The sequence below is a fragment of the Adiantum capillus-veneris genome, chromosome 26 (assembly GCF_014529385.1).
Source record: "Adiantum capillus-veneris isolate H3 chromosome 26, ASM1452938v2, whole genome shotgun sequence".
In the NCBI taxonomy this organism is placed as follows: Eukaryota; Viridiplantae; Streptophyta; class Polypodiopsida; order Polypodiales; family Pteridaceae; genus Adiantum; species Adiantum capillus-veneris.
Genome location: NC_140956.1, coordinates 24,604,011 through 24,629,273, shown reverse-complemented (window position 1 = coordinate 24,629,273; position 25,263 = coordinate 24,604,011). Strand labels below are relative to the sequence as shown.

The 25,263-nt window shown below is 45.1% G+C and overlaps 2 protein-coding genes and 2 pseudogenes across 2 annotated transcripts; 1 reads left to right on the top strand and 3 right to left on the bottom strand.

The window, feature by feature from the left end:
- Positions 1-212: 212 nt before the first annotated feature.
- Positions 213-958, bottom strand: LOC147423141 (uncharacterized). Its single transcript, XM_086501347.1, has 3 exons — positions 765-958; positions 549-613; positions 213-411 (listed from the first exon to the last, which is right to left on the bottom strand). The coding sequence occupies exons 1-3, from the start codon at positions 821-823 to the stop codon at positions 332-334; spliced, it is 204 nt and encodes a 67-aa protein (XP_086357473.1). The 5' UTR covers positions 824-958; the 3' UTR covers positions 213-331.
- A 256-nt stretch (positions 959-1,214) lies between these two features.
- On the top strand, positions 1,215-4,548 carry LOC147423140 (uncharacterized; annotated as a pseudogene).
- A 13,955-nt stretch (positions 4,549-18,503) lies between these two features.
- On the bottom strand, positions 18,504-19,076 carry LOC147423139 (uncharacterized; annotated as a pseudogene).
- Positions 19,077-21,328: 2,252 nt separating this feature from the next.
- On the bottom strand, positions 21,329-23,674 carry LOC147423138 (uncharacterized). The gene has a single exon (XM_086501453.1). It carries the CDS (start codon positions 23,672-23,674, stop codon positions 21,329-21,331), a length of 2,346 nt encoding a protein of 781 aa, XP_086357579.1.
- Between the last annotated feature and the right edge of the window lie 1,589 nt (positions 23,675-25,263).

Here is a 25,263-nt window from a genome sequence, read left to right as displayed (position 1 = left end):
TGATCTACAAGCCTTGATAATTGCTCAAGGAAGCATCTCTTTGCAGAGATTCCTACCTTCAAATGACAAAGAGGAGGCAAGAGCTACTGACATACAAAAGAAACACTTCTGAAAATCATTGTTGGTAGGTTGCAAGAACTACTCACATACAAAAGAAACACACACATATGTGAGCACAACAGCCATGTACCTGGTTCAGCAAAGCCAAGGTCTTCTTCAACAACAAAGCACTCTCCAAGAAGTTAAAAAATTGAAATTCTCAACAACAATTTCGAGGATTGTCCTTGCCCTAAAGAAAACATAGTTGTTTGGGGACATGAAGCCATGGTAATCATCCATATGATAAAACACCAACAACTCCATTGACTATTATGTCTTTCAATATATTTCGTGTCCTCGGCCTACATATACCTGCATTTTAAGACACCATTAAGATATATGCACACAACTCAAAGAGACATGGCCAACACGCATCCAAACTTCATTCATAAAATTACGTAAAGCATGTATAGATGTGTATTTTATAAATGAGAGTATGAGAGCATTACCTGATATACCGAACTTTGGCAAGTTGACCAAGTTGTTTACCTTGGTTATACTCGAATTGGCATCACTGAAATGAAGATTGCATCAGTGTTAGACAGTGCAAGGACGGCATTGATGGCTTTGCCAGCAACTCCCCAGTCCGTCCATGCATCCTACAGAGGTCACTCAGGAAAAAGAAACATACGATATGTAATTGCAACACGAAGGCCATTCCTTACAGTAATCCTATTCCCAACCCTTTGGAAACCCTGCTTTGATTCCCCACTGCTTGGTACATTTCACAGCATCTGAATAGGATTGAAATTCTTTATTCTCTTCAAAAAAAGAATGCAATGTCCTCATTTGTGCCACGCTGCCTAACCCTACGCATCGATCTCTGCTATGTCGGTGAATCCTCTGCTCTTGATGGCGACTCTCATTATCCCTGCTGTACGCTTGACCATACACTTCCCCACCAAGCTGCTGCTCCTCTTTGGGGACGTGATTTTCAAGATCTTGCAAATGACTTTGCGGTCGAGTTCTTGCCGACTGATGCAGCCGTAGCCGTTCCTGCTGAAGAATCCCATGAGGAGGATGCAATTATAAACACCTTCCTCAAATCCCTGATGGAGCCTGTACATCAAACGAATGGGGTCAACCTTGCTGCCTCACTTCAAGGAAAAACCTGATGCAGAAGCTGTTAAAGAAGATGAACTAAGTCTGACTTGCTACTGCAACAAGCCAAATCTTGCTAGTTTTTTCCTTTTGGCAGCAAATGCTCAATTTTGGCTCCTGCATGAAGATGTTCCTGATTTCGTGCATGTAATCAAAGATGTAGCCACTCCAGCAGATGATGTTAATGACCCACATCTTGAAATCGATAGCCTGCACCTGCTGAATAATCCACTTTAATCCCTAAATTTGCGTCGGCAGAGACATTATCCCTGGTTGCAGACGGTGGCCTACAAGGTTCCCGCATCTTGCTAAACTTCTTGGGCCTGATCATCCCAACTATTTGTGAGGCAGCGGTCTCTAATGTCCCATGGGAACTCTATCCAATCTGCAGAATTGACGATGCCGATCAAGATGAAGATTCACTAAACACAGCACATTGTTTCCCACTTTTGATGGAAGTTTTCAGCCGAGCTCTCTCTTTTTATACATTGGATATTTCTCGGGCTTATGATGTTGTGCCTTTTCATACTGAAACCTCTTTCCCTCCCTCGCGAGCCACAGATGGTGAAATCCTTGCAGCCGACTGAAAAGATCATATGCTGAATGCGCGTGATGATCCAATCAGCCCCTACTTTGCCAACTCTGAGCGCAAATATGATGCATCATCTCTCCTTGTAGATTCTTTCATCTGCTGCCTTGTGAAGGCCATACAACTTTTTTGGTTAGTGCAATGCCTAAAACTCTGCAAGCCTTTGATGGCCCTGGACCCTAAGCATTTTGAACCTGCCGCACTCCCTGCTGCTGAACAACCACCTGCAGGCGACTTCATTACACAGTTGCCTCCTGATGTTGCTTCTTACAATGTCGCTTGCCAATCAACTCAAGTAGCAATTGATGGGCCAAATCAATTACTGGACAAGCCTCAAGATCACTCTTGACCTCGCATGCTATGCACAGATTTTGAAGCTACAGTCGAGGCAACCAAAGCAGCTGACAATACTGAGAACGAAAACCTCCATGCTGAGCAACCTGATCTTGCTAAAGAAAAAGCAGTCGATCCCATGAAGGCCTTTACTACAGCTGTGGAGGAGTCAATTGCTGGTCTCTGTCCAACCCATACTCTTGCCCATGCACGCCAAGGATATGTTGCCTTTCCTTGCAAATATAGGCCAGCCCAAGAAGGCACCGAGTTTCCCCACTTGAGGACCCATTTGCCCATGTGGAAGAAAGAACTGTTGGCCCATCTTGTCCTGAACATCTGGCGCATACAAACCTTTCAAATTCAAGTGCAAGAGAAGAACATACCAAGGTAATGACACACACAAACCTTTTGGCATCCCTGGGCATACATGAGCCTTACAATGGGCATTACTTACAATCTTCTCATGCTGCCGAAGCTTTGCATCCAGATCCTGTGCAAACTGTCGCAATTGCCACTGGCACTAACCTGCAAGTGCATCAAGTTCTCGTGCCCTTTGCCTCCTGGAGAGATGGACAATTCAAGTACACATCTGAACTAACCAAGCCAACCAGCCCCCCTTTGGAAGATGATGGCCAGTCTCACAGTTTTCGTCTCCCAGTACCCACCTTCAGCTTGAGCACTCCAGCCTTGCTCCCAATCTTCCCAACGGTTATCTTATCTGATGCTAGTGTTCCTATAAATGAAGTCTAGCATGCAACCAGTGCTATTACTTACCTTGGAGACCTGCTTGGCCATGCAATCAGATTCTGAAAAGCTGCAGATCGAGTCCACGAGCTTGTCGCAAAAAAGAAGAAACATGGGCATGGTTGCGCCATGCACTAAAAACGCCAAAGCCACCAGCCAGCATAGTTACACAAAGGCAGCCTGCAATTCAGAGCCTTGTAGATGCTTTCATCTGCTGCCTTGTGAAGGCCATACAACTTTTCTGGTCAGTGCAATGCCTAAAACTCTGCAAGCCTTTGATGGCACTGGACGCTAAGCATTTTGAACCTACCGCACTCCCTGTTGCTGAACAACCACCTATAGGCGACTTCATTACACAGTTTCCTCCTGATGTTGCTTCTTACAATGTCGCTGTCCAATCAACTCAGGCAACAATTGATGGGCCAAATCAATTACTGGCCTAGCCTCAAGATCACTCTTGACCTCGCATGCTATGCGCAGATGTTGAAGCTGCAGTCGAGGCAACCAAAGCAGCTGACAATACTGAAAATGGAAACCTCCATGCTGAGCAACCTGATCTTGCTAAAGAAAAAGCAGCCGATCCCATGAAGGCCTTTACTACCGCTGTGGAGGAGTCAATTGCTGGTCTCTGTCCAGCCCATACTCTTGCCCATGCACGCCAAGGATATGTTGCCTTTTCTTGCAAATATAGGCCATCCCAAGAAGGCACCAAGTCTCCCCACATGAGGACCCATTTGCCCATGTGGAAGAAAGAACTGTTGGCCCATCTTGTCCTGAACATCTGGCGCATACAAACCTTTCAAATTCAAGTGCAAGAGAAGAACATACCAAGGTAATTACACACACGAAACTTTTGGCATCCCTGGGCATACCTGAGCCTTACAATGGGCATTACTTACAACCTTCTCATGCGCCGAAGCTTTGCATCCAGATCCTGTGCAAACTGCCGCAATTGCCACTGGCACTAACCTACAAGCGCATCAAGTTCTCGTGTCCTTTTCCTCCTGGAGAGATGGACAATTCAAGTACACATCTGAACTAACCAAGCCAACCAGCCCCCCTTTGGAAGATAATGGGCAGTCTCACAGTTTTCGTCTCCCAGTACCCACCTTCAGCTTGAGCACTCCAGCCTTGCTCGCAATCTTCCCAGCGGTTATCTTATCTGATGCTAGTGTTCCTATAAATGAAGTCCAGCATGCAACCAGTGCTATTACTTACCTTGGAGACCTGCTTGGCCATGCAATCAGATTCTGAGAAGCTGGTAATCGAGTCCACGAGCTTCTCGCAAAAAAGAAGAAACATGGGCATGGTTGCGCCATGCACTAAAAACGCCAAAGCCACCAGCCAGCATAGTTACACAAAGGCAGCCTGCAATTCAGAGCCTTGTAGATGCTTTCATCTACTGCCTTGTGAAGGCCATACAACTTTTCTGGTCAGTGCAATGCCTAAAACTCTGGAAGCCTTTGATGGCACTGGACGCTAAGCATTTTGAACCTACCGCACTCCCTGTTGCTGAACATCCACCTATAGGCGACTTCATTACACAGTTGCCTCCTGATGCTGCTTCTTACAATGTCGTTGTCCAATCAACTCAGGAAACAATTGATGGGCAGAATCGATGACTTTTAGCATATGTTCTCACATATGTTGTCTTTAGCATTTGCCTTTCCTTAGTGCTTTCCTTCCTCTAGGTATTGCAGACATTTTAAATTTATTGCAAGTAGTAGTGCTTTTACTTTTGCCAGATTAATGATGCTGGTGTTGCTATGTCCCTTTCTTTCTTTATGGTCTTCATTTGAGTTTAGTCCCTATTGATCTTATATTGTTTTCTTAGGAAATGGATTCACAAAGTCCTTCTAGTTACTCCCAAGCGAGTCAGGATTGTGAGTTCACTCCCCTATTGTCCCAGTATTCTCAAAGCCCATACTCTCCTTCACTTGGTCAAGGCGGCTTTCCCATCTCCCGTTTTGGAGGATCTCCATTTGGCTTCAGGCCATTTCATCCACCCATATGACCAGCGACTCAACACATCGCAAAACTGAGTCCTTTTCCTTCACCTCCGTAGGCTGATACAACAACAATAACAATGGAGGGAGATACCAGTAAGGGCATAAATGGGGATGAAGGTAGGCTACCAAAATTGCCGGCCAAGCGAAGGATTCAAGCAGTAACAAGCGAAGTGGTACCAGTGATGAACACTACAAGCCGTGGAGGGAAAGAAAGAAAGAAGAATCAAGCCAGCATGGCTAGTCCAGATGAGGGCAGCAAAGACAAGAAGGGGAGAGAGAACTAGAAGGATGTTTGGGTTGTGCATACATTTTGTACATACTTGTGTGGCTACCTGTTAATTGTGGTATATTACAGATGCACACTCAGCAAAAGGGATGAGCAAGGCAGGCAAAAAAACTCTAGAGGTTCAAGCTGTAATGTTGTTATATCCACTTCTGTGTCTGTCCTCACAGATGGTGCTAGATACAAAGTCCAGGAATGTGGCAGTGGCAAGATAACACAACCCTTCAAGACCTGATGCACTTCTCTCATAACAGGTCTCACGTCGGGATCAGCTTGGTAGCAAAGAAGGCCCAAATGCAATACACTTCTCCATTTTTGCAACTCCTCATTCTCACTAACAGCCCCTATTTCTACTAAAAAAGATGCAATTATGTATTTTGATATTTAATGCTGTGACATGTGACATTATTTTTTGGTTTTTCTTCTATGTCTCGAGCTTTGTTGTCTCTATTTTTTGTTCATTAAATCCAAATAACCATATGTATCAATGTCTTCTTTTGGTTGAGTTCAAAAAGTGATATATACTTCCAGGCTATGGAGGATGAGCTGGTGGTTCTTGCTTGCTTCTTTTCATAAATTATTGGTGCAATCGTAGCTCTAGAGCTTGTAGAATATGACGATGCTGGCATGGTTGACTACATGTACCAAGTTCATGTTCTTACTTGTTTCATTGGTCGAGTAATCCCAGCCAGAGCAGCACGCACAGGGAGGAGAAGGCATGAGAATAGAGCATGTTAGCCACACATAGGATTATTTAATACAAAAGATGTTGTGAAGAGAGATCAAGAGGTATTAATTAAGGTTGTTTCTAGGCATTGCTCTAGAGATACAGGGTAGACTCAGTCATAATGCAACCTAGCACTAAGCAAAATCATTAGACAAAAAAAATTCATCCAGCATGGATGACATAGCATATGGACATTTAGACATAAGAAGAATTAAAACCTATCAAGTATCATAGCTCATGTGCTAGAGAAACTACTCATCGGATCCAAGAAGTTGGTTAATCCCATGATTTTAGAGAAATTAAAAGCTTACAGTCACTAGTACAACTAAAAAACCTAAAAGAATCCAAGAAAATTGCAAATTCACTCATCAAAGGTATGTTTTATAAGCTCTTTGTGAGTCCTTTGGTCACCATCCTTGTGGTGATGATTGACATGGGAGAAGTTATGAAAGACAAAGAGACCATGATAGAGGAAAAATATCCCTATGGTGATGATCCCTTCTATATTCGTCATCTATCATGGTCTCTTCAACTCACACCTTCTCCCGTGTCAATCATGTCTTCTACGATCTCCATCATTGTGTCAATCATATTTACTATTTTCAATTTTGCACGACCATCTTTTGATACACTCAATTGTCAATGTAGTTTAGCCTTGCTTGAGCGATAGAAATGAGCGACGCTTGTACCGACTGTTGCACACTGCCATGCCGTCTCTCATGCGAGGCACTTTCATAAAATACTCCCTCCCGCCTTTCAAACCTACTCGCGGGAATCTTCATTCACAACAGCGCCGAGTGAGCATCAAGCTAGTCCAAACGAGCAGGTATCCCCACCCCACCCCACCCCACCCCCAATGTTCATGACCTACAATGTGTGTGTGCATGTGCAGGTTCGAGGTCTCTCCCTTCGGCCCTCTCTCTCTCTGGACCATCAAGTATATTTACTGGTAATTGTCTTGGCTATCCTCTTGCCCACATTTTCTTAGGGATGTTTTTTTCATGGTAACTGTAATATACCCTTTTTTATTTTTTAGTTTTTACTTCTAAAAACTAAGGCATTTTGATCTTATAGCACTCTTGTGCAATTATTTAAGAATATAAAAGAAAAATCACAAGGGACACTAATCTTTCTGTTCAGTTGTTGTTATTCTGGTTTTGGGTCACCGCCTGTGGCTTTTCGCCCGGTCGGTTTACACATTGTTAAAAAGGTTTCTAATGCTTTTTTGAATATGAAGATTTGAACTATGACGTTTCAAAGTACCAAGCATCATACGCTCCAAGTATCAAGTTACGTACCGTGTACCATGTACCATGTACCATGCACCAACTACAAGTATCAAGTTTCATTATGGAATGTGATACCAAACCCTAAATCAACTGTCAACTCTAACACGAACAAGTTTTCTTGGTTTCTATGTCAGGCTCTAATATTAACAAGCTTTTGAATTCCATGCTTTTTGTAAAGGCAGTAGCTTTTACGCTAAGTGTCAGATTCTACATACCTTGTATCAAATCAAGTACCAAGTATCAAGTAGCAAGTACTAAGTACCAAATCAAGTACCAAGTACCAAATCTAACACTAAAAAGTTTTTTTTGTTTTCATGTTAATTTATTACAGTCCGCAAAGTTACACCGACCAATTAGTACCATGGACATGGATCTACGTCGAGCCATCAACAACTTTTGCATCCTTAATGCAAAGGTTATGACCAAGGGGGTGGATTTGTGGAAAATTGCAAAGGCAAGGCGTTTGCAAGAGAGGGAAGCGTGGAAGCAATCTCGTGGAGGTAGGAGGGCACCCCCAGTTCCTCGACACCTTGCATGTCTCCCAGATCTTATTAATGCCGAGTGGATCCATGCAAGAATGGTCAAAGCAAAGGCATGCAGAGAGGACATCACCGATAAAGAATGGGACTATGCACGAGTTTGTGTGTCAAAGGTATATATAGTATATATCTATCTATCTATCTACCTTCTTTGCCCTTATTTTCTTGTAACATAATACCAATGTCACTCATTACTCTAGATCACTCATATAGTATATATATATATATATATCTATCTACCTTCTTTGCCCTTATTTGCTTGTAACATAATACCAATGTCACTCATTACTCTAGATCCCATCAATCCACCAACCAAAAAATTAATTTGTAGTTTCCATAAGACCTCGGGGAAGAACCATTTTTGCCACTAATGAAGTAGAGCCATTTTCGATCCTCTCCCACCTACGTAACTTTGGATGAGAATGAGACAGGGGACGGAGAGATTGATGATTTGAGTCCCAACGTCATCAATCTCAGCGAGGATGATTCCCATGATGATGATGACATTGCCCCTGGGAAGCTCTACTTAGTCAATCATCAAACAACAAGTCAACAAATCGAGAGTCAATTCCAACTAACCTAGCCCTTGATCACATGTCTAAATGGCTAGTTCATGATAGCAAAGTGTGAAAACATAATGGGTATGACAATGAAGGCAAAGGGCTCCTTGCAACTGCTAATTAGCTAAGAAATGTTGGTTTCCATGTCCCCTCCCATTTACAAGAGCATGAGGAAGGTTCTTGGAAAAGTGCAGGCCACTTGCACATTGTTGCAAGATAGAGCTTGAAGAAACTAACATACATGCCACCATCTGGTAAAATATGGGCACACTTCAGTCTATCTTGGAGGATGTAGGTAGAAAACGAGGGGTTCCACTTGTAAAAAAAAGCTTTGTCTATGTTTTGCTATAACAAGATGAATCGGCTACCTCAATTCGTGAGAGCCAATCCAAAACATGATGGATGATGTTGTGGAGGTCGCTCTTGTGGGCATATGTGAAATCCAAGAAAGTAGTGCTCATGCCTCGGCAGAAGATGTTGTCCATGTTTTACTTCTCATCTCTGACGGTGTTTGCTTTGCATGTTGAGGCGCATGCATAACTCTAGGATGGAGCTTCCTCTTTGTATTTTCATGTTTATCCATCTACATAGCTATTGTTTCATGTTTTAATCTCTTTTTTTTTCATTTTTCAAAAATTTGAAATACTGTTCTCTATTTTTTTCATAAACAAAATAGTGGAAACTCAAAAATTTGAACGTTTAAGCGCTAAAGCGAGGTCGATAATCAGCACGGCAATGTGTGCGGCAATATGTTCATGGTAATATTCGCGGTATGTTTGTGGTAATATCCTCGATAATACTTGAAATGAAAAAAATTGTGCTCCTGTCCCCCTCTCTCTTTTTTTATCGTCCCATTTTGGACTATCACCATCTCGCAACTCAAGGGCAAGCACAGCTCTCTCTCTCTCTCTCTCTCTCTCTCTCTCTCTCTCTCTCTCTCTCTCTCTCTCTCACTCACTCAGAAATGCGGTAAAAGGTCGTTGTAAACGTGTTGAGAATTTCATAGTGATAACTATATAGTAATTGCATTGGACTTAGGATTTGCTACTTTTAACTAGCAAGTCAACATAGTTACTATATAGTAAATGTATTAGACTTGGGATTTACTACTTCTAACTAGCAACTCCACGTGGTTGCTATATAGTAATTGTATTAGATCAAGGATTTACTGCTTCTATGTAGCAACTCCACACAGTTACTATATAGGAAATCTAGAGGTACTTGAAAGTTACTAGTTCTATGTAGCAACTCCACACAGTTACTATATAGTAAATGTATTAGACTTGGGATTTACTACTTCTAACTAGCAACTCCACGTGGTTGCTATATAGTAATTGTATCAGATCAAGGATTTACTGCTTCTATGTAGCAACTCCACACAGTTACTATATAGGAAATCTAGAGGTACTTGAAAGTTACTAGTTCCATCTAGCAGTTATAGACCTATCATATAGGTAGCTATGACTTTGCTAGTTCAATCTAGCGAAAAGCTCATTACTTCCTACTTCACTACAAGAGGTTGTGTGCTCTTGTGACGCTGTTAGCGACGGAAATACACTGGTTTTTTATAACCCCCGGCGTCGCTAAAACCGTCGTTACGAGCGTCGCTACGAGAGCGTCGCTATATGCGTCGCTAAAAGCGTCGCTATATAGCGACGCACATAGCGACGCTCATAGCGACGGTTATAGCGACGTTTACACAGAAGACTATAGCGACGCTCATAGCGACGCTACAGAGCCATAAATAGCGATGCTTATAGCGACGCCCGAGAGATTTTTTTTTTTGGTGGCAGGGCATTGAATGCCCTGCCGCCCATCAACCATATTGTACTTGATTCACTTTTTAAAAAAAGTGCAAGGGTAGATAATAGACCCAAAATAGTCACCCACAAGACGCATTGTTTGCAAAATTGACAAATGTACACATCATAGGCAAAATGAATTGATTGGCAAATGTAATAATGACAATTGTACAACATCATAGGCATAAAGAATTGATTGGCAAAAGGAACTGCGGTGACAAATGTAATAATATACATGGTTCAAAAAGACGTATAAGATCCGTCTCATGATACATAAGCTATGAGAAACCCTAAACTAATGCTATCTAGCTACGGCTAAACTGACGTCGTCTAGTCAGACATCTCATCGCGTCCAAGCGGCGTATCTGTCGGATTCTGCAAAAAAAAGACAATAAGACAGCTTTCAGTAAGTATAAACATATAACGACATTTATAAAACAATACAAAAAATAAAAAAGAGTAAACCCTAATACTAACCATGCCGCCGCGAGAACTGAGAATGTCCATCAGGGCGTTTAAGCCCTTCCTGCCTGCGTACTCGCGCTCGTACGGTGTGGGATCACGTCCTGTCATCGACCACTGTCAAAACATACAAAGATTTCATTATATTAGAATTAAAAAACTCATAAATCCTAAACTATCGAACATAAAGAGCAATGTGAAAACACTTACAAAATCGGCCTCAAATGATGCCCATCCACCGCTCCTCAAGTGGTGCGAGCTCCCTGCCTCTACTCGCGCTCTGGCTGCATCCTTTTGTTGCTTCCACTTGTCGGGATTCTCGCGCGCTGCTTTCTTCGCATTCTTCCAATCTTCTTTGGCCAGCCAATCTGGCCTGTTCCACCCATTCTTGATTGCTTTTTGCACTTTGGAACGCTTGTGTTTGCAGTATTCGCGCATTCGAATCTTCATCAGGTCTTCATTGAAGCGCTGATCCCGTGTTGGAACGGGAAACTCATCATGAAGTATGCTGATGACTCTGTTTTTTAAATCACTTGGTACTTCACTCCATTTGTTTAGTATGTAGTGTCTCAACAGCTGAGAGCAAAGACCACGCATGCGCAAGATCACCTTCTTGCCGTCATCATCCATGATGATGCCGCCGTTGATGTCGACGGAGTAAGGCAAGCCCTCTGGCCGGTGACGCGTGAACCTGGGTGTCCCGGAAGGGGTCTCTAGCGGCGTGTCGATGGGGGTACGGACGTCAGGTGTCTCCACCGGCGTCTAGGCCCTGAAGCGAGGAGTGTCGAGTGGGGTGGCTCCTGGCGGAGTAGGTAGAGGTGTATAGCTTCTAGGAACAGTCAGCCGTGCAAAACCTGGCGTAGATGGCGATGCTGTGGCTGGTGTGGGGGCGGGCAAAGAAGGGGAGGGTAAAGAGCCTCGTCGAACACGAGGCGGTGTGGAGGCATCGGTGGCGGAATCCCCACAACAACCGCCACCGCCACCACTAGAGCGCCGGTGTCTAGAAGAGTGTGAAGCTCGTCTCGTCGACGCCGAAGCTTCGGAGCGCGCCGAATGCTCCGAAAGAGAGGGAGATGCGGATGGAGTAGGAACACGCGATGATGCGCCAGAGCGATGACGCTCCACGTACCACTGTCTCTGTTGCGGTGACAAAGAAGAAAGAAACTCCTCATCATCCATACCTGCATTAAACACACGAATATTTAAACTTAATATTGAATGAATAGAGTAGACAATGACGCAAAGACCATTAAATACAATGACGTAATGACGCATATAAATACAATGACGCAATGAATTGAGTGATAGAAGAGGCAAGTCGAAAACTCAGAATTTTCAATCAAAAGATGTGAGCGCGAGTAGAAAAGAGCGTTATACACCATGGAAGGTACTTAGAGAGCCAGAGCTTTTACAACACGGAGCAAAATTGTTCAAATACAATATTTGTGGCTTTAAGAGATCTCTCTCTCATCCTCGCATAACTCAGCATAACTTCCTATATCTATATAGAGCTCTCCGTTTAAACACATATCCTCTGTTTCATTTTGTAGCTCCTCTGCATGCACCCCATATAGAGTAGTAGCATCTTGATGCTCGTCTGGCACCACCGCAGCGGCTTCCGATTGAGCATCTTCTCTGATGTCCTCCATTGATGTCGTTGTGATTGGCACATGGTAGCCTTCATACGTCTTTGCACTACGAGGGGCTACCTCTATGACGTACCACCAGTTTGATGTAGACTTTGTAGGATGAAATATTACCTGCCAGAGCCACATAACTTACATGAGAGCTTTCAAGCACATAACTTGTAAAAGGGGGATGTTAACTATTTACATACTTACTTGTTCACAATGCTCGGGTAGTACGAAAGTGTCTCTTAGGTCAGTCCATTTCTTAGTAGAATCCACCTCAAGAAAACCAGACTCTCCTCTACGCACAGTAGCGTTGCGACCCTCCATGATTATCTTGAACCATTGCACGTCGAACAAGTCGACAAAAAATCCTCTGTAATCGATCCTCAAAATCTCTTACAGCGTGCCGAAGTAAGTGAGTTCCGCCACCACAGGATCTGCATCAGAGGAACGTCGTCGACTAGACTGTTCAAATTTTGCCATGATTCCACAACCTTGATTAAAACGCTTTTTGGCGATTCGTTCCACCCTAAAATGTCGACCTTTACACCATGCTGCTGTGTATGACTTATACTACAACGAACAAAGATTATGAGTGGCCGTTCAAACGTTTATAAATAAAGTCACTTGCTAGTCGTACATTGCAAACTTACCTTGGTCGCGCAACCCCGAGAGTACTCCCACTCTTCTTCAGTCACTTCGTCACCGCATTGTTGTGCGCTTTTCAATTGGTTTTGCAACCATCTTAAGCTCATGAAGGTTGGTAGGCTCTCCAGAACCGCTGGATAGTGCATCGGTGGTCGTCTTCCCCGTCTCCACTTGATTCGTGCCCTTTGTCGCTCTTGCTTTGCATCCTCATATTGTGAAATCCACTTTTGCATCACTGGATTGTGAAGCATGCAAAATCGGTTGATTTTAGCCTCTAGATCTTCCGTCATCTTCTTCTCAACACCGAGATTGCACATGACAATCCCATATATGCGCTCATCATCTATGGTTCGCCATAGCGTGTCCCGGGATTTATCAAATCCGTCTAGCCACTCTCCAATGTACACTAAAGACTCTGATACCAACCAACCTTCTGCCATGCTACCCTCCGAACATGCCTTTTGACGCACATATCCCTTAAGCGTTTTCATGAAACGCTCTAAGAAGAACATCCATCGGGAATGAACTGTGCCAGCTATTTCCACCTCATCAACTATGTGAACAAGAAGATGCACCTGAATGGTTAGCATTGTAGTAGGAAAATGTTTCTCAAACATGCACACAAGCTCCGCAGCATTTAGTTTGGCGAATGGTATGGAGTCTACGTTGATCTCCTTTTGTGAGATCCATTGCACCAGCTTTGCAAGTTTGTAGATTGTGTTACGGATGTCGAGAGACAAACATCCCTCAATGGCAACCGGTAAAATAAACTGTAAAGTATGTGCAGCAATGATATTAAAGTCCACATTTTATGCAATGATATTAAAGTCCACTATGAACGTACCTGACACATTTTATGCCAATCGTGTGACTTCAAACCGGTAAGCTTTCCTTCTTTAGTAAAACACGTTCGGAGCGAGTGCATTACGCCAGTGGGGGTCCGCAAAGATCGAATGGTCTCTTTTACTTTGCGTTCTTGGGCTCCTGTGAAAATCCATGGTGCTTTAGGGAGTTTTATCGATCCATCAGACGCTGTTTGCGGCCAATATTGCTCCATACGATCCACATTTCTAAGGTCAACTCTGGCTCCCAAAGTATCTTTCTTGCCGGTCAGATGGTCCCATAGTAGCTTACCCACATTCTTGAATATGTGCATTGGATCGAGCAAGTGATTGATCATGAGTCGGGGCCAGTATGGTAACTCGTACCATAGAGATAGTCTCTTCATCCCTGGAGGCAATCCGTCATCGCACATCTCCTTCTGCTCTAACCATGCTTGTGCAGACATCCTTCGTGGCTCTCTTCCCAAAAAGCCGTCGCGTAACACATGATTCTCTGGAAGATACGCTTGATGACCTTCGTAGATTTGCTTCTTCAGTGAGGGTGCCCTACGTGCATTCAGTCTAGGTCCACATGTGACACATGCTCTATATCCGCTTGTTTGAAGCCCTGCATGTATACACATGATAATAGATCAACTATGGGAAAAAACAAGATTTACAGTGTCTGAGTGAGGAGTGTCAATAGAACACCTAAGCATTCTGTTAGCCCGGGATAGTCATGCATGGTCCACATTAGAATGCCTCTGATCAAAGCATTCCGTCGTCCTATGTGTCGGCTCATATCCACCACCTCTATGCCAAACCACAATTGTTGTAGCTCTTCCAATAGTGGACGAAGATACACATCCATATTCCCCACTTTATATCGCCCTGGCACAATCAAGCTTAGCCATAGGTGCCCCTTCTTCGTAGTCAACCACGGGGGAATGTTGTAGTTGACGATGACAACGGGCCATACACTGTAAGATGTTGATCTTTGACCAAATGGATTTACGCCATCCATAGCCAGGCCTAAGCGCAAATTTCGAGCTTCCCTGGCAAAATCCGACCATGTTCCATCTATATGTTTCCACGCTGCGCAATCTGCAGGAATTCGTAGCACACCATCCGAAGATTTATTCTCCTCATGACATGATGCTAGGGCGGCCATGGACTTACATTCAAAGAAATGCTTGATGCGAGTAAGCAGAGGGAAATGTCGCAAAACCTTTTGTGGAATTTTTGTCCCGTGGAGATCTACTCGATATCTTTCGGAATCACATTTCGGACACTTCTCCATGTCTATGTATTCCCCTCTGAAAAGAATGCAGTCATTAGGACAAGCGTGGATAGAATTGTAATCCATCCCCAAGTTTTGCAAAATCTTTCTTGCTTCATCTCCAGAATCTGGCATCACATTGTCAGCTGGTAGTATGTGCTCTTTCAGCAATCTACACAACATAAAAATATGATACAGTCGTGTAAAAATCTATTAGATCATTATACATTTAGAGTTTTATTAAAGTAAACTAATTGTAATAGATCACCTGAAAAGCGCTGTGACGCTAGTGTCACTCCATCCAAACTTTGCCTGCATGTTGAGAAGAACCAGGAGTGCTTTCAATCTAGACATACGTGCTCCATTATACAATGGCGTATCGGCTTCACTTTTCATATCATCGTAGATAAGCCTTTCTGAATCCATGATCGTCTCGATCATTTCATCAATCTCGGGCTCAAACATTGCCTCGTTGGGAATGTGCTCTGCATGATCATCCCCCGAGCTGTCAAAGGCTACATCTTGTGGCCTCACATATGCTGCTTGACCAAAGCGCCTGCGAACACGTCTATTGGGTTGCAAGATTGCTGCTTGTTGGCCAGCGTCAGAGTCCGACGAGTTATAATTGGCAACAACTCGATCTATAATAGATGGATCGAACTCGCCAAATTCGCGAACGTGCTGCAAAGAAACACGTCTTGTCCGTCGCATAGCATGCTTGCATTGATTACAAGGACATAAGACCCTCGTTGAGAGATAGGTTTTTCGGTTGGACGGTCCCACATCCTCGTCGCTACTCATAATGAGGATAAAAAACTTATAACCTGGACAACAAATTTAATATTCTATTGGCATTCTTCGTCTTATCTCTCTCTCTCTCTCTCTCTCTCTCTCTCTCTCTCTCTCTCTCTCTCTCTCTCTCTTTACCTCACATTCTCTAGTCATGTCCAATCCCCGCACACCTCGGTCTAGAGGTGCACGGAGATCAGAACCACCGGGTTATAATCTCGTCTTTATTGGTCAATACCTATATTTGTGGGTACAAGAAATCTACACACCCACGTCTACATGATACTGCATGTAGTGGACAAAACCCCGTTGCCTCTTCTCTAGCTGTAGCACTTCACAGCATCTTAACATCTTTTCACAGTAGATCTTTTCACTGTTCGTTTAACTCTAAACCCTAAACCGTAAGTAATTCTTGCGTGGACTCGATCTAACGTAAATAAGCGTAAATCTAAATAAACGTAAATCTAACTAAAAATAAACCTAAATCTAATTTAACATAAGTCTACATCTAACCTAATCTTTAACGTCTTTTGGGATAGTTTCCTACGACGTTAAAACTCTCTTCTTCTTGTGTGTGTGTGTGTGTGTGTGTGGGTAAACCTAAATAAACCTAAGTCTAATCTAATATAACATAAATCTAAATCTAACGTAAATTATGTTATATTAAAAACAAAGAACTAAACTAAGAGGGATTATAAGAACCTTATAACTGATTTAACACATAATTTTTCACATAACTCGGCAAGAGTTGGCATTCTCATCACTAAAGATGTGAGAGTTAACTTCCGGCGGTGACGCTGCCTCATCTCCATCCACATCTGACGACAGCAATTGGCCCTTTAGACCGTTCTTGCTCTTGTTACTAACTTTGAAGTTGCTGTTGAATGACTAGATGTTGTCTAGATAGTCATTGTGTCGGGGATGTAGTGACTCTTGCCGCCCTGAAGATCCACCTTCTTCCCTATATTCTAAAGACATTTCACCAGTACTTTTGGATCGATGGAGCCCACCATGAGTGAAGGCAGCAATACCCTATATTCCATTGAGGGCTTTCTTCACCCGCTTCATGCAGGCATCGCAGTCTATGGAGACCTAAATCTAATCTAATATAACGTAAATCTAAATCTAGCGTAAATAAACGTAAATCTAGTTAAAAATAAACCTAAATCTAATTTAATGTAAGTCTACATATAACCTAATCTTTAACGTCTTTTAAGATAATTTCCTACGACGTTATAACTCTCTTCTTCTTGTGTGTGTGCGCGTGTATGGATGTGTGTGCCAATAAAAAGAGATAAATGGTATAACCTTTCTATCACCCATGCCAAGTATGATAGATTGATTATGCCATTTCCCTCTTGAATAATAGGTCTTGAGTTCAACTCCTCGTCGGCTAGATCTTTAGGTCTTTTAATTTTAATTAGTTTCCTACGATGTTAAATTAGTTTCTCTCTCTTTCTCTCTCAATGTGTGTGCGTTTTTTTGGATCGTATGCATGTTTTCTCTCTCTTTTCCTCTCTCAATGTGTATGTTTTTTGTTTATGCATATTCTCTCTCTCTTTTCCTCTCTCAATGCGTGCGTTTTTTGTTTATGCATGCTCTCTCTCTCTCTTTCTCTCTCAATGTGTGTGTGCATTCTTTGTTTATGTATGTGTGTGTGCGTTTTTGTTTTTGTTTGTACTCTCTCTCTCTCTCTCTCTCTCTCAAAAACACTGTGTGTGTGTGTATGTGTGTGTGTGTGAGAGAGAAAGAGGGGAAGGGAACATGAGAATGAGGAGAGGGAAGGAGCATACCTGGCTCTCCTTCCTCTCCTCGTGTGTGTGTGTGGAGAAGAAAAAGAGAGAGAGAGAGAGAGAGAGAGAGAGAGAGTGAGGGAGAGCGTTACCTTCTCCTTGCTTGAGGGCGCCGAAAAACTCAGATCTGAGATCTGAGTTTTTGGGCGCGCTCGGTTATTTTTTTAGCCTAGCCGGCGTCGCTATGAGCGTCGCTATGAGCGTCGCAAATTTCTTTGTAAATTTGCGACGCTCATAGCGACGCCGGGAAAATTTTTTTCGAGCGTCGATGTGTGAGCGTCGCTAATATGAATAGCCTCTTGTAGTGCTTCAATCTAGGAAGTACATGGAACCCAAAGCTAATTTCTATATGGTAACATGTCAAAAGCTCCTTGTCTCTCTCTCTCTCTCTCTCTCTCTCTCTCTCTCTCTCCATGTATGCGTGTCCCTTAGTTTCCACGGGGAGTCCTCTGTCTCCTTGCTCTGTTGCTTTAACATTTTAAATCAGCTCTTCCATTGGGAGGCCTTCACCCCTTACTAACGATCTACGTCTCATCTTACGTGTTCTCTATGTGAACTAGAGAGCCCACTGCATTGCCAGAGAGTGGATATTCATGATGTCTGTGGAGAGGTGATTGTGTGTGTGTGAGAGAGAGAGAGTGAGAGAGAGAGAGAGAGAGAGAGAGAGAGAGAGAGAGAGAGAGATCAGAGCCTAAGCAATAATCTCGTCATCAGATTATTGCACGCAAGTCTCCTGCTAACCTGCATGTATATATACGCAGGTTAGCAGGAGACTTGCGTGCAATAATCTGATGACGAGATTATTGCTTAGGCTCTGATCTCTCTCTCTCTCTCTCTCTCTCTCTCTCTCTCTCTCTCTCTCTCTCTCTCTCTCTCAGCTACAATCTCTACCTTGCTTCAGCCATCGGTTCATGGGTATGAATTGAATCTTGAAGCCGTACTAGCTAGGCAGTAGCTGTTCAATAGTTTAGATACAATGCTGCACTCTAAATGGGTACTACTATGTCAATCCATTTGATACCATCCCATGTTTTTCTTCTCATCGTCAGAGTGAACACGCAAGCTCTCAATTTTCTTTTGTTCACTGCTGGGAACAAACTCAGGTTTTTGCAAGACATGATTTCTCCGCCAGCACCCCCTCTACATACAATTTGTGCTGCATGATCACAAGTCCACCTGTAAACCCTCAATCTTGAGCAGGGAGGTAGTCGATCTTACCTGTGGGCAGATTACAAAAGTAACCAACATGCATGGCTTCTTTGATAACTGCTTAATTGCATGGCACCAAAGGTTGGCAGGTTGCATCATCTTAGCAGGATCCATGTCAATGCAGTTAACTTCCTCCTCAAGGTCGAGCTCGGAAACAGAAGGACGAGGCTCCGGTCTGTAGTTTATATGGGGGAATGAGTCGTATGTAGCTAACACTTTCAATGCAGTGGAAGGAAGTACCTGGGGGACGAGGGTACAGTCAAACCATAGTTAGGCAGGACGAGCCCCCGCACAGGAATACCACCTTCACAGAGCGATGTGCCTCACAGAGATGCTGAAGTTAGCTATGGAGTTGAGAGACCTCATCATCGTGCCTGTTCAAATGCGTCCTCCGCAGATGACTACTAGAATCTGCTCCAAAACATCTCTCCCTCTCTCTTTATATATATATATATAATAAAAATGTAAATATAATATATATATATAAATAATATGATGTATGTATGTATGCATGTATAGACATATTAGCTGCGATGTGTGACGCTCTCCTTCGGGGCGTCGCGGAAAAGGGGCCGCGCCGGCTCACCTGCGATGCAAACAGGACCTGCAGGCAAGCAAACGCATGTAGAAGAACGCAACTTGAAAACTGAACGCAAGAGGGACACGAGAGTGAGGGACGCGAACGAATGATCGATATCATAAGAAAGTGCCGAATACAAGGGACGCAAGTAATCACATGAAAACGGGGCTGGCAAGTTGGGGGAAGTGGCACATACTTCCCTTATATACACCCCCGGGTTGAGAGAACTTGACGCCCACGTCAAGCCGGGGTTTTGAGAGGTGCCGATACAAAATTTGATGCCGAGGTTTTGAGGCGGATATTTACAAGGGGGGGAGTAAAGTGTTGCCAAAAATGTCTAGCTACCTAGGGTGATGCTAGTTACAAGTGGGGGGGAGGACTACTCTATGTTGTTGTCATGTAGTGTGTTGTCCTCCTCTTCTGTTGGCATGTTGTAGAAGCACAGCACAAGGGGTCTTCCAAGTCGAAGCATGATTTCTTCAGGTACCCAAGTGCATTTTGTCATGGGGCGATTGCACCATTTGACATAGAAAAGTTGTCCCCGGCGCCCAAAACGCGACTTTAGGATGGCCTCCGGCTCATGTGGCGGGCCATCCTTTACATATTCGGGGAGGCTTCTACCATAGGTGTTATCCGGCACGAACCTTTTGAGTAGACTTACATGGAAGGCGTTGTGGATGTTGATGTGTGATGGGAGGTCCAGCTTGTAGGTGATGTCGTTGTAGGACTTGAGCACTTTGTATGGCCCATAGTAGCGGTGGTTGAACTTCGGGGAGAGGCGTGGAGGGAGGGTGATATTCTGGGAGCTGACGAGGACTAAGTCACCTTCATGGAAGAGTTCGGCAGGCCTTCGTTTTTGGTTGGCATATTTGGCGATGCGTACCTTGCTTTGCTCGAGACTCTTCTTTGCCCTTTGCATGCGGGTTTGCCATTGTTGAAGAAACTCTTCACATTCCAGATCCTGGGCATGCACATCGCCGGTTGCCAGTGCAAGAGGTGTGATGACTTCTTTACCTGTGGAGAGCTCGAAGGGGGTGTAGCCAGTGCTGCTATGTATGGAGTTGTTGTAATGGAATTCCAGGATGTCCATGTATTCGGACCAGTCCTTCTGATCTGCCTTGACGTAGCTGCGGATGTAGTCTTCAATGACTTGGTTGACTCTTTCAGTTTGGCCATCGGTTTCTGGGTGGTAGGCGGAGGAGAAGCGGAGCTGGGTGCCTAGCAGCTTGAGGAGCTCGCGCCAGAGGTCGCTGAGGAAGCGGGTGTCATGATCAGAAACTATGGCTAAGGGGAGGCCGTGGTATTTGAAGACTTTCGCGAAGAAGTGTTTGGCGACTTGGTAGGCGGTGACGAGAGGCTTTGCAGGTATGAAGTGGGCTTGCTTGGTGAAGTAGTCGACGACCACCATGATGGTAGTGTGGCCGTGGGAGGGGGGAGGTCGACGATGAAGTCCATACTTACCATGTCCCAAGGCCGGGAGGGTGTTGGCATGGGGTGAAGGAGGCTAGCAGGCTTGACTCTTTGAGCTTTGACCAGTTGACAGGTTGGGCAGGTGCGCACGTAGTCGATTACGTCGTCCTTCATTTTTGGCCACATGTAGTGTTGATGGAGTTTGTCATAAGATCAAGTACTTGAGGGAGATATTATCTGTGTAGACCTTTGTGTGCTTGTCTTGGACATAGTGTCGCCACTTTCGGAGGCAGTGGACGACAGCGAGCATTTCCTTCTCATGTGTAGTCCATCTTGTTTCTACATCTGTGAACTTATGAGATTCGTAGGCGATGGGTTGATGCTCTTGCATGAGGACTCCACCAATGGAACCATCGGAGGCATCTGTATGCACTTCAAATGGTTTGGTGAAGTCGGGTAGTCGGAGGACGGGGGTACTACACATGGCTATCTTCAGGTTTTCAAAGGCTTCTTCTTCTCTGGAGGTCCACTGAAAGGGTTTGTGGCCTTTGGTTATCTCTGTAAGTGGGGCCGCAATCTTGTTGAAGTCGCGGATGAAGCGGCCAGTGTACTGACAGAAACCCACAAATTCTCAGACTTCTTTGATGGATGTCGGTGGAGCCCACTTGATGACAGCGTCGACTTTCTTGGGGTCCACCATAATCCCTTCTGACGTGACAATAAAGCCAAGGAACTCGATTTTCTGGACAGCAAACTCACACTTCTCTAGCTTGGCATAAAGTTGGTGTTCGCGGAGGCGTTGGAGTACTGCGGCGACATGCTTCTGGTGCTCTTCTAGAGTCTTGCTGTAGATGAGTAGATCGTCAATGTAAGTAATGAGGAAGTCATCGATCATGTCCCGGAAACTTTCATGGATTATTCTGCAGAAGGTGCCAGGACCGCCGGTGAGACCAAACCCCAGGACCATCCATTCCCAGGAGCTGTAGCGTGTGCGGAAGGCGGTCTTCGGGATGTCTTTAGAGGCGATGCGGACTTGGTGGTAGCCGGAGCGGAGGTCGATGCGAGTGAAGTATTGGGCACCCTGTAATCTGTCCAGCAGATCTTCCATGAGGGGGACTGGGTACCTGTTCTTGATAGTTATCTTGTTGAGGGCCCGATAATCCACGCATAGTCGCATCAAGCCATCTTTCTTCTTGACAAACAGGACTAGGGCCCCAAAAGGAGAGCTACTGGGCCGGATGAAACCTTGGTCCTGCAATTCTTGGAGTTGCTTCTTGAGCTCTTTTAGCTCGGTGTCGTTCATGCGGTAGGGGGCCTTCGCCGGGGGTGTGCTTCCTGGGATGAGGTCAATTTCATGTTGAATTTGACGGGGAGGGGGTAGGCCGGGGGGAAGTTCTGGAGGCATGACATCCTTGTACTTCTGGAGGATGGGGGTAAGGGAGGGGTCACCCACTTTGGCCTGCTCGATGGTGATGGAGTTGAGCCTTGTTGTGGGCTGTTCCTTTGCTTGCATGATGCAGAGGTGAACCTGAGCTCCTTTCTTGAGGGCCCGCTCTGCTTGCTTTGCGCTCATGAGGTTGAGTCTGGGGGAAGATGTCTCTGGGACTTTTTGTTTGCCTTTCATCGCTGCCAATTGAGCAGGATCTTGGCGGTTGATGGGAGGGAGGTTGGTTTGAAGATGCGCCTGGCGGGTGAAAGCTTGGTTTGTTGTGAGTCTGGCACCTTGTACTGTCACTGCTTTGCCTTGATTATTCAGCAGTAACTGGTCCACCTTCATGCCTAGGAGTGCAAGGAGGTACTTGTCGTTGAAGGATAGACCAATGATTGCCTCAAAGTCCTCCATTGGGACCACGATGAAGTCAAGGCGACATGTGAATTCACCCATCTCGATCCTGACTTGCCGGGTTTCCTTTACGTTGCTATCCTTTCCTTGGGCAAACTTAACTGTAGTTTCATTGACAGTGGTGAGGCGTAGGCCCAGGCGAGCGGCGCACTGCGGGGATAGAAAGTTGTGTGTAGTGCCTGAGTCTACCATGATCCATTGTGGCTGGGATCCGATTGTTGCCTGGACATACAGGTTCTGGATGTCCGTTATCGCTGCTGCCATGCATTGAGGGTGGAGGGATACCGCTCCAATCCGAAGTTGTTGGTCAGCAATAGGGTCATCCGTTTCTTCGATTCTTCGTTGGGGGGGGGAGGGTGGTTCTTCGATTTGGATGGTGTTGGCTCTGCTAGATGATGTTGAGGCCTGATTTCTCTTGCGGACACATGCGTAGCTGGGTCCATGAGCGATCCTGTAGTCGCTGCACCAGACGCGATCAGGGTGCGGGTTGTTCTTATTGCCGTTGTAAGTATTGGAGGCAAAACTGTTGGGTGTGGGGTTGTAGGAATTGCTCGCAAGAGAGCTGCGTGGGATTAAGGCAGCATTTCCGCGGCCTAATCCAGGGTTGGCATTGGGTGGTGTTGGGCGGGGAACATTGCTTCTGTTATTCTGTACAAATCCGCGGCCTTGCCCGGCGGGTGGGTTAGGCCGGTGGTTGGGGGCAAAATTGTTGTTGCGAGGGTTATTTGGAGGCAAACCTTGTGTGGGGTTTGTGTCGCATAGCTTTTCTGCCATATTGGAGGCCACTTCCCAGGTGTTGGGACTCTGTTTTTCGACCTCTCGACGGGCCCAGTGCTTAAGGCCGTACAGGAACCCATGTAGCCTGTCTGCTGTGTGCATCAATGGGAGTTGGAGCATGAGTCGACGGTATTTGACAATGTATTCTGATATGTGGCCGTCCTGGCGTAGATCGCGCCATGAATCTCTCATTTTGTTGCCCTCATTCTCTGGGACAAAGTAGCTGAGCATGTCTCTTTGTAGGTCCTCCCAGCGCTTTGATTGCTGTTCAGTGAGGAACCATACATAGGCGTCGTCGGCCAGAAAGGTTTTGGCCACTTGCACATATCTGTGTCTGCCTATGTTGTTCCACTGCATGTAGTCTTCTACCTCGCTGAACCACTTGTTGAGTTCCAGTGAGGTGCGGTTGCCTTAGTATTTCTCTGGGGGACTGGGTTTGAATTTTCCCAGTCTGTTTTCGTCTTCTCGATGTCTGTCAGGGCTGTAGTAGCGTCTTTCACTTTAATCATCCTGATAATCTTCGTCTTCGGGTCGCGGTCGTCTTTGTGTGTTACGCCGCGTGTTGACATTACTGGTGCCTGGTCGGTCTTCGTATCATTGGCCTAGCTGTGTTTGAATCAATTCGCCCAGGTTAGCCGACATCAAGTTGATCTGTTGTTCCACGGAGGCCATGATGCGGGCCTCCAATCTCCTTTCTATTGTGTCTTGGGCATCTTGTCTTGTCTTCGTTTCCTTCTTCTTCTTCTCCTTCTTATTCAGATCAAGCTCGGTTTTGTATCCGTCATCGTATTCTTGATCTCCAACCATTTCTGTACTTTTGTGGCCGAAGCCGAAAAGAAAAACTCAAAAATGTCGAAAACTGAAAAACTGCGAGAAACGGCTTGAAAACGTTGAAAAACTATGAAACAGTGCAAAACGGGGTCCAAAACGACGAAAACCACGAAAAACGGCTCAAAAACGGTGAAAACCGGTCCCAAACGGTGTAAGACGGGGCAAAACGAGGTAAAAGGTTGAAAAACGATGGGGAACGTGGAGAAAACGCGTCAAAACGGGCAAAACGGGCCAAGAATGCGGAGAACGCGGTGAAAACGGAGCGAAACGCGGGTCAAACGAGGCAAAACGGTGAAAAAACTGTGGGGAACGTGGAGAAAACGCAAGGAATGGGGCAAAACGGGGCAATCACGCGAGGGACGTGGTGAAATGGGGCAACACGGGCCGAGAACGCGGAGAAAACGTGGAAAAACGAGGCAGACGGGCCGAAAACGTGGTGACAACCACGGGCCACGGGCCGACGTCGGGTCGGCGGGGACTCGAGCCGAAGCTCTGATACCAAGTATGACGCCCTCGTTCGGGGCGTCGCAGAAAAGGGGCCGCGCCGGCTCACCTGCGATGCAAACGGGACCTGCAGGCAAGCAAACGCATGTACAAGAACGCAACTAGAAAACTGAACGCAAGAGGGACACAAGAGTGAGGGACGCAAACGAATGATCAATATCATAAGAAAGTGCCGAATACAAGGGACGCAAGTAATCACATGAAAACGGGGCTGGCAAGTTGGGGGAAGTGGCACATACTTCCCTTATACGATGCAAGGATCCACACCCCCAAAAAATGCATTGGAGAAGGTAGAAATTAGAATAGACCATTTGACAATTTGTACATGCAACATGGAGCAACATGGGACTCGGGAGCCTCTCGTATGCTTTCAGATGAGATAGGGTAAAGCGCCCAATAAAAAGTCGGGTACCTGTTAGGGGACCCTGCTACCCCCAATTTTAAAATCACCTTGCGCCAATTGAGGGACATGAAGAGCCCATTGGTAGAGTGATTAGATCAAACTCCACCGTTGGATCTTGAGATCGAGCCTTGTTGGCGAAATGGCGCATTACTTCCGTCGGGGTGTTTCGCTTGAAGCCCCCAATTTTGTTACACTAGAAATTTTTGGC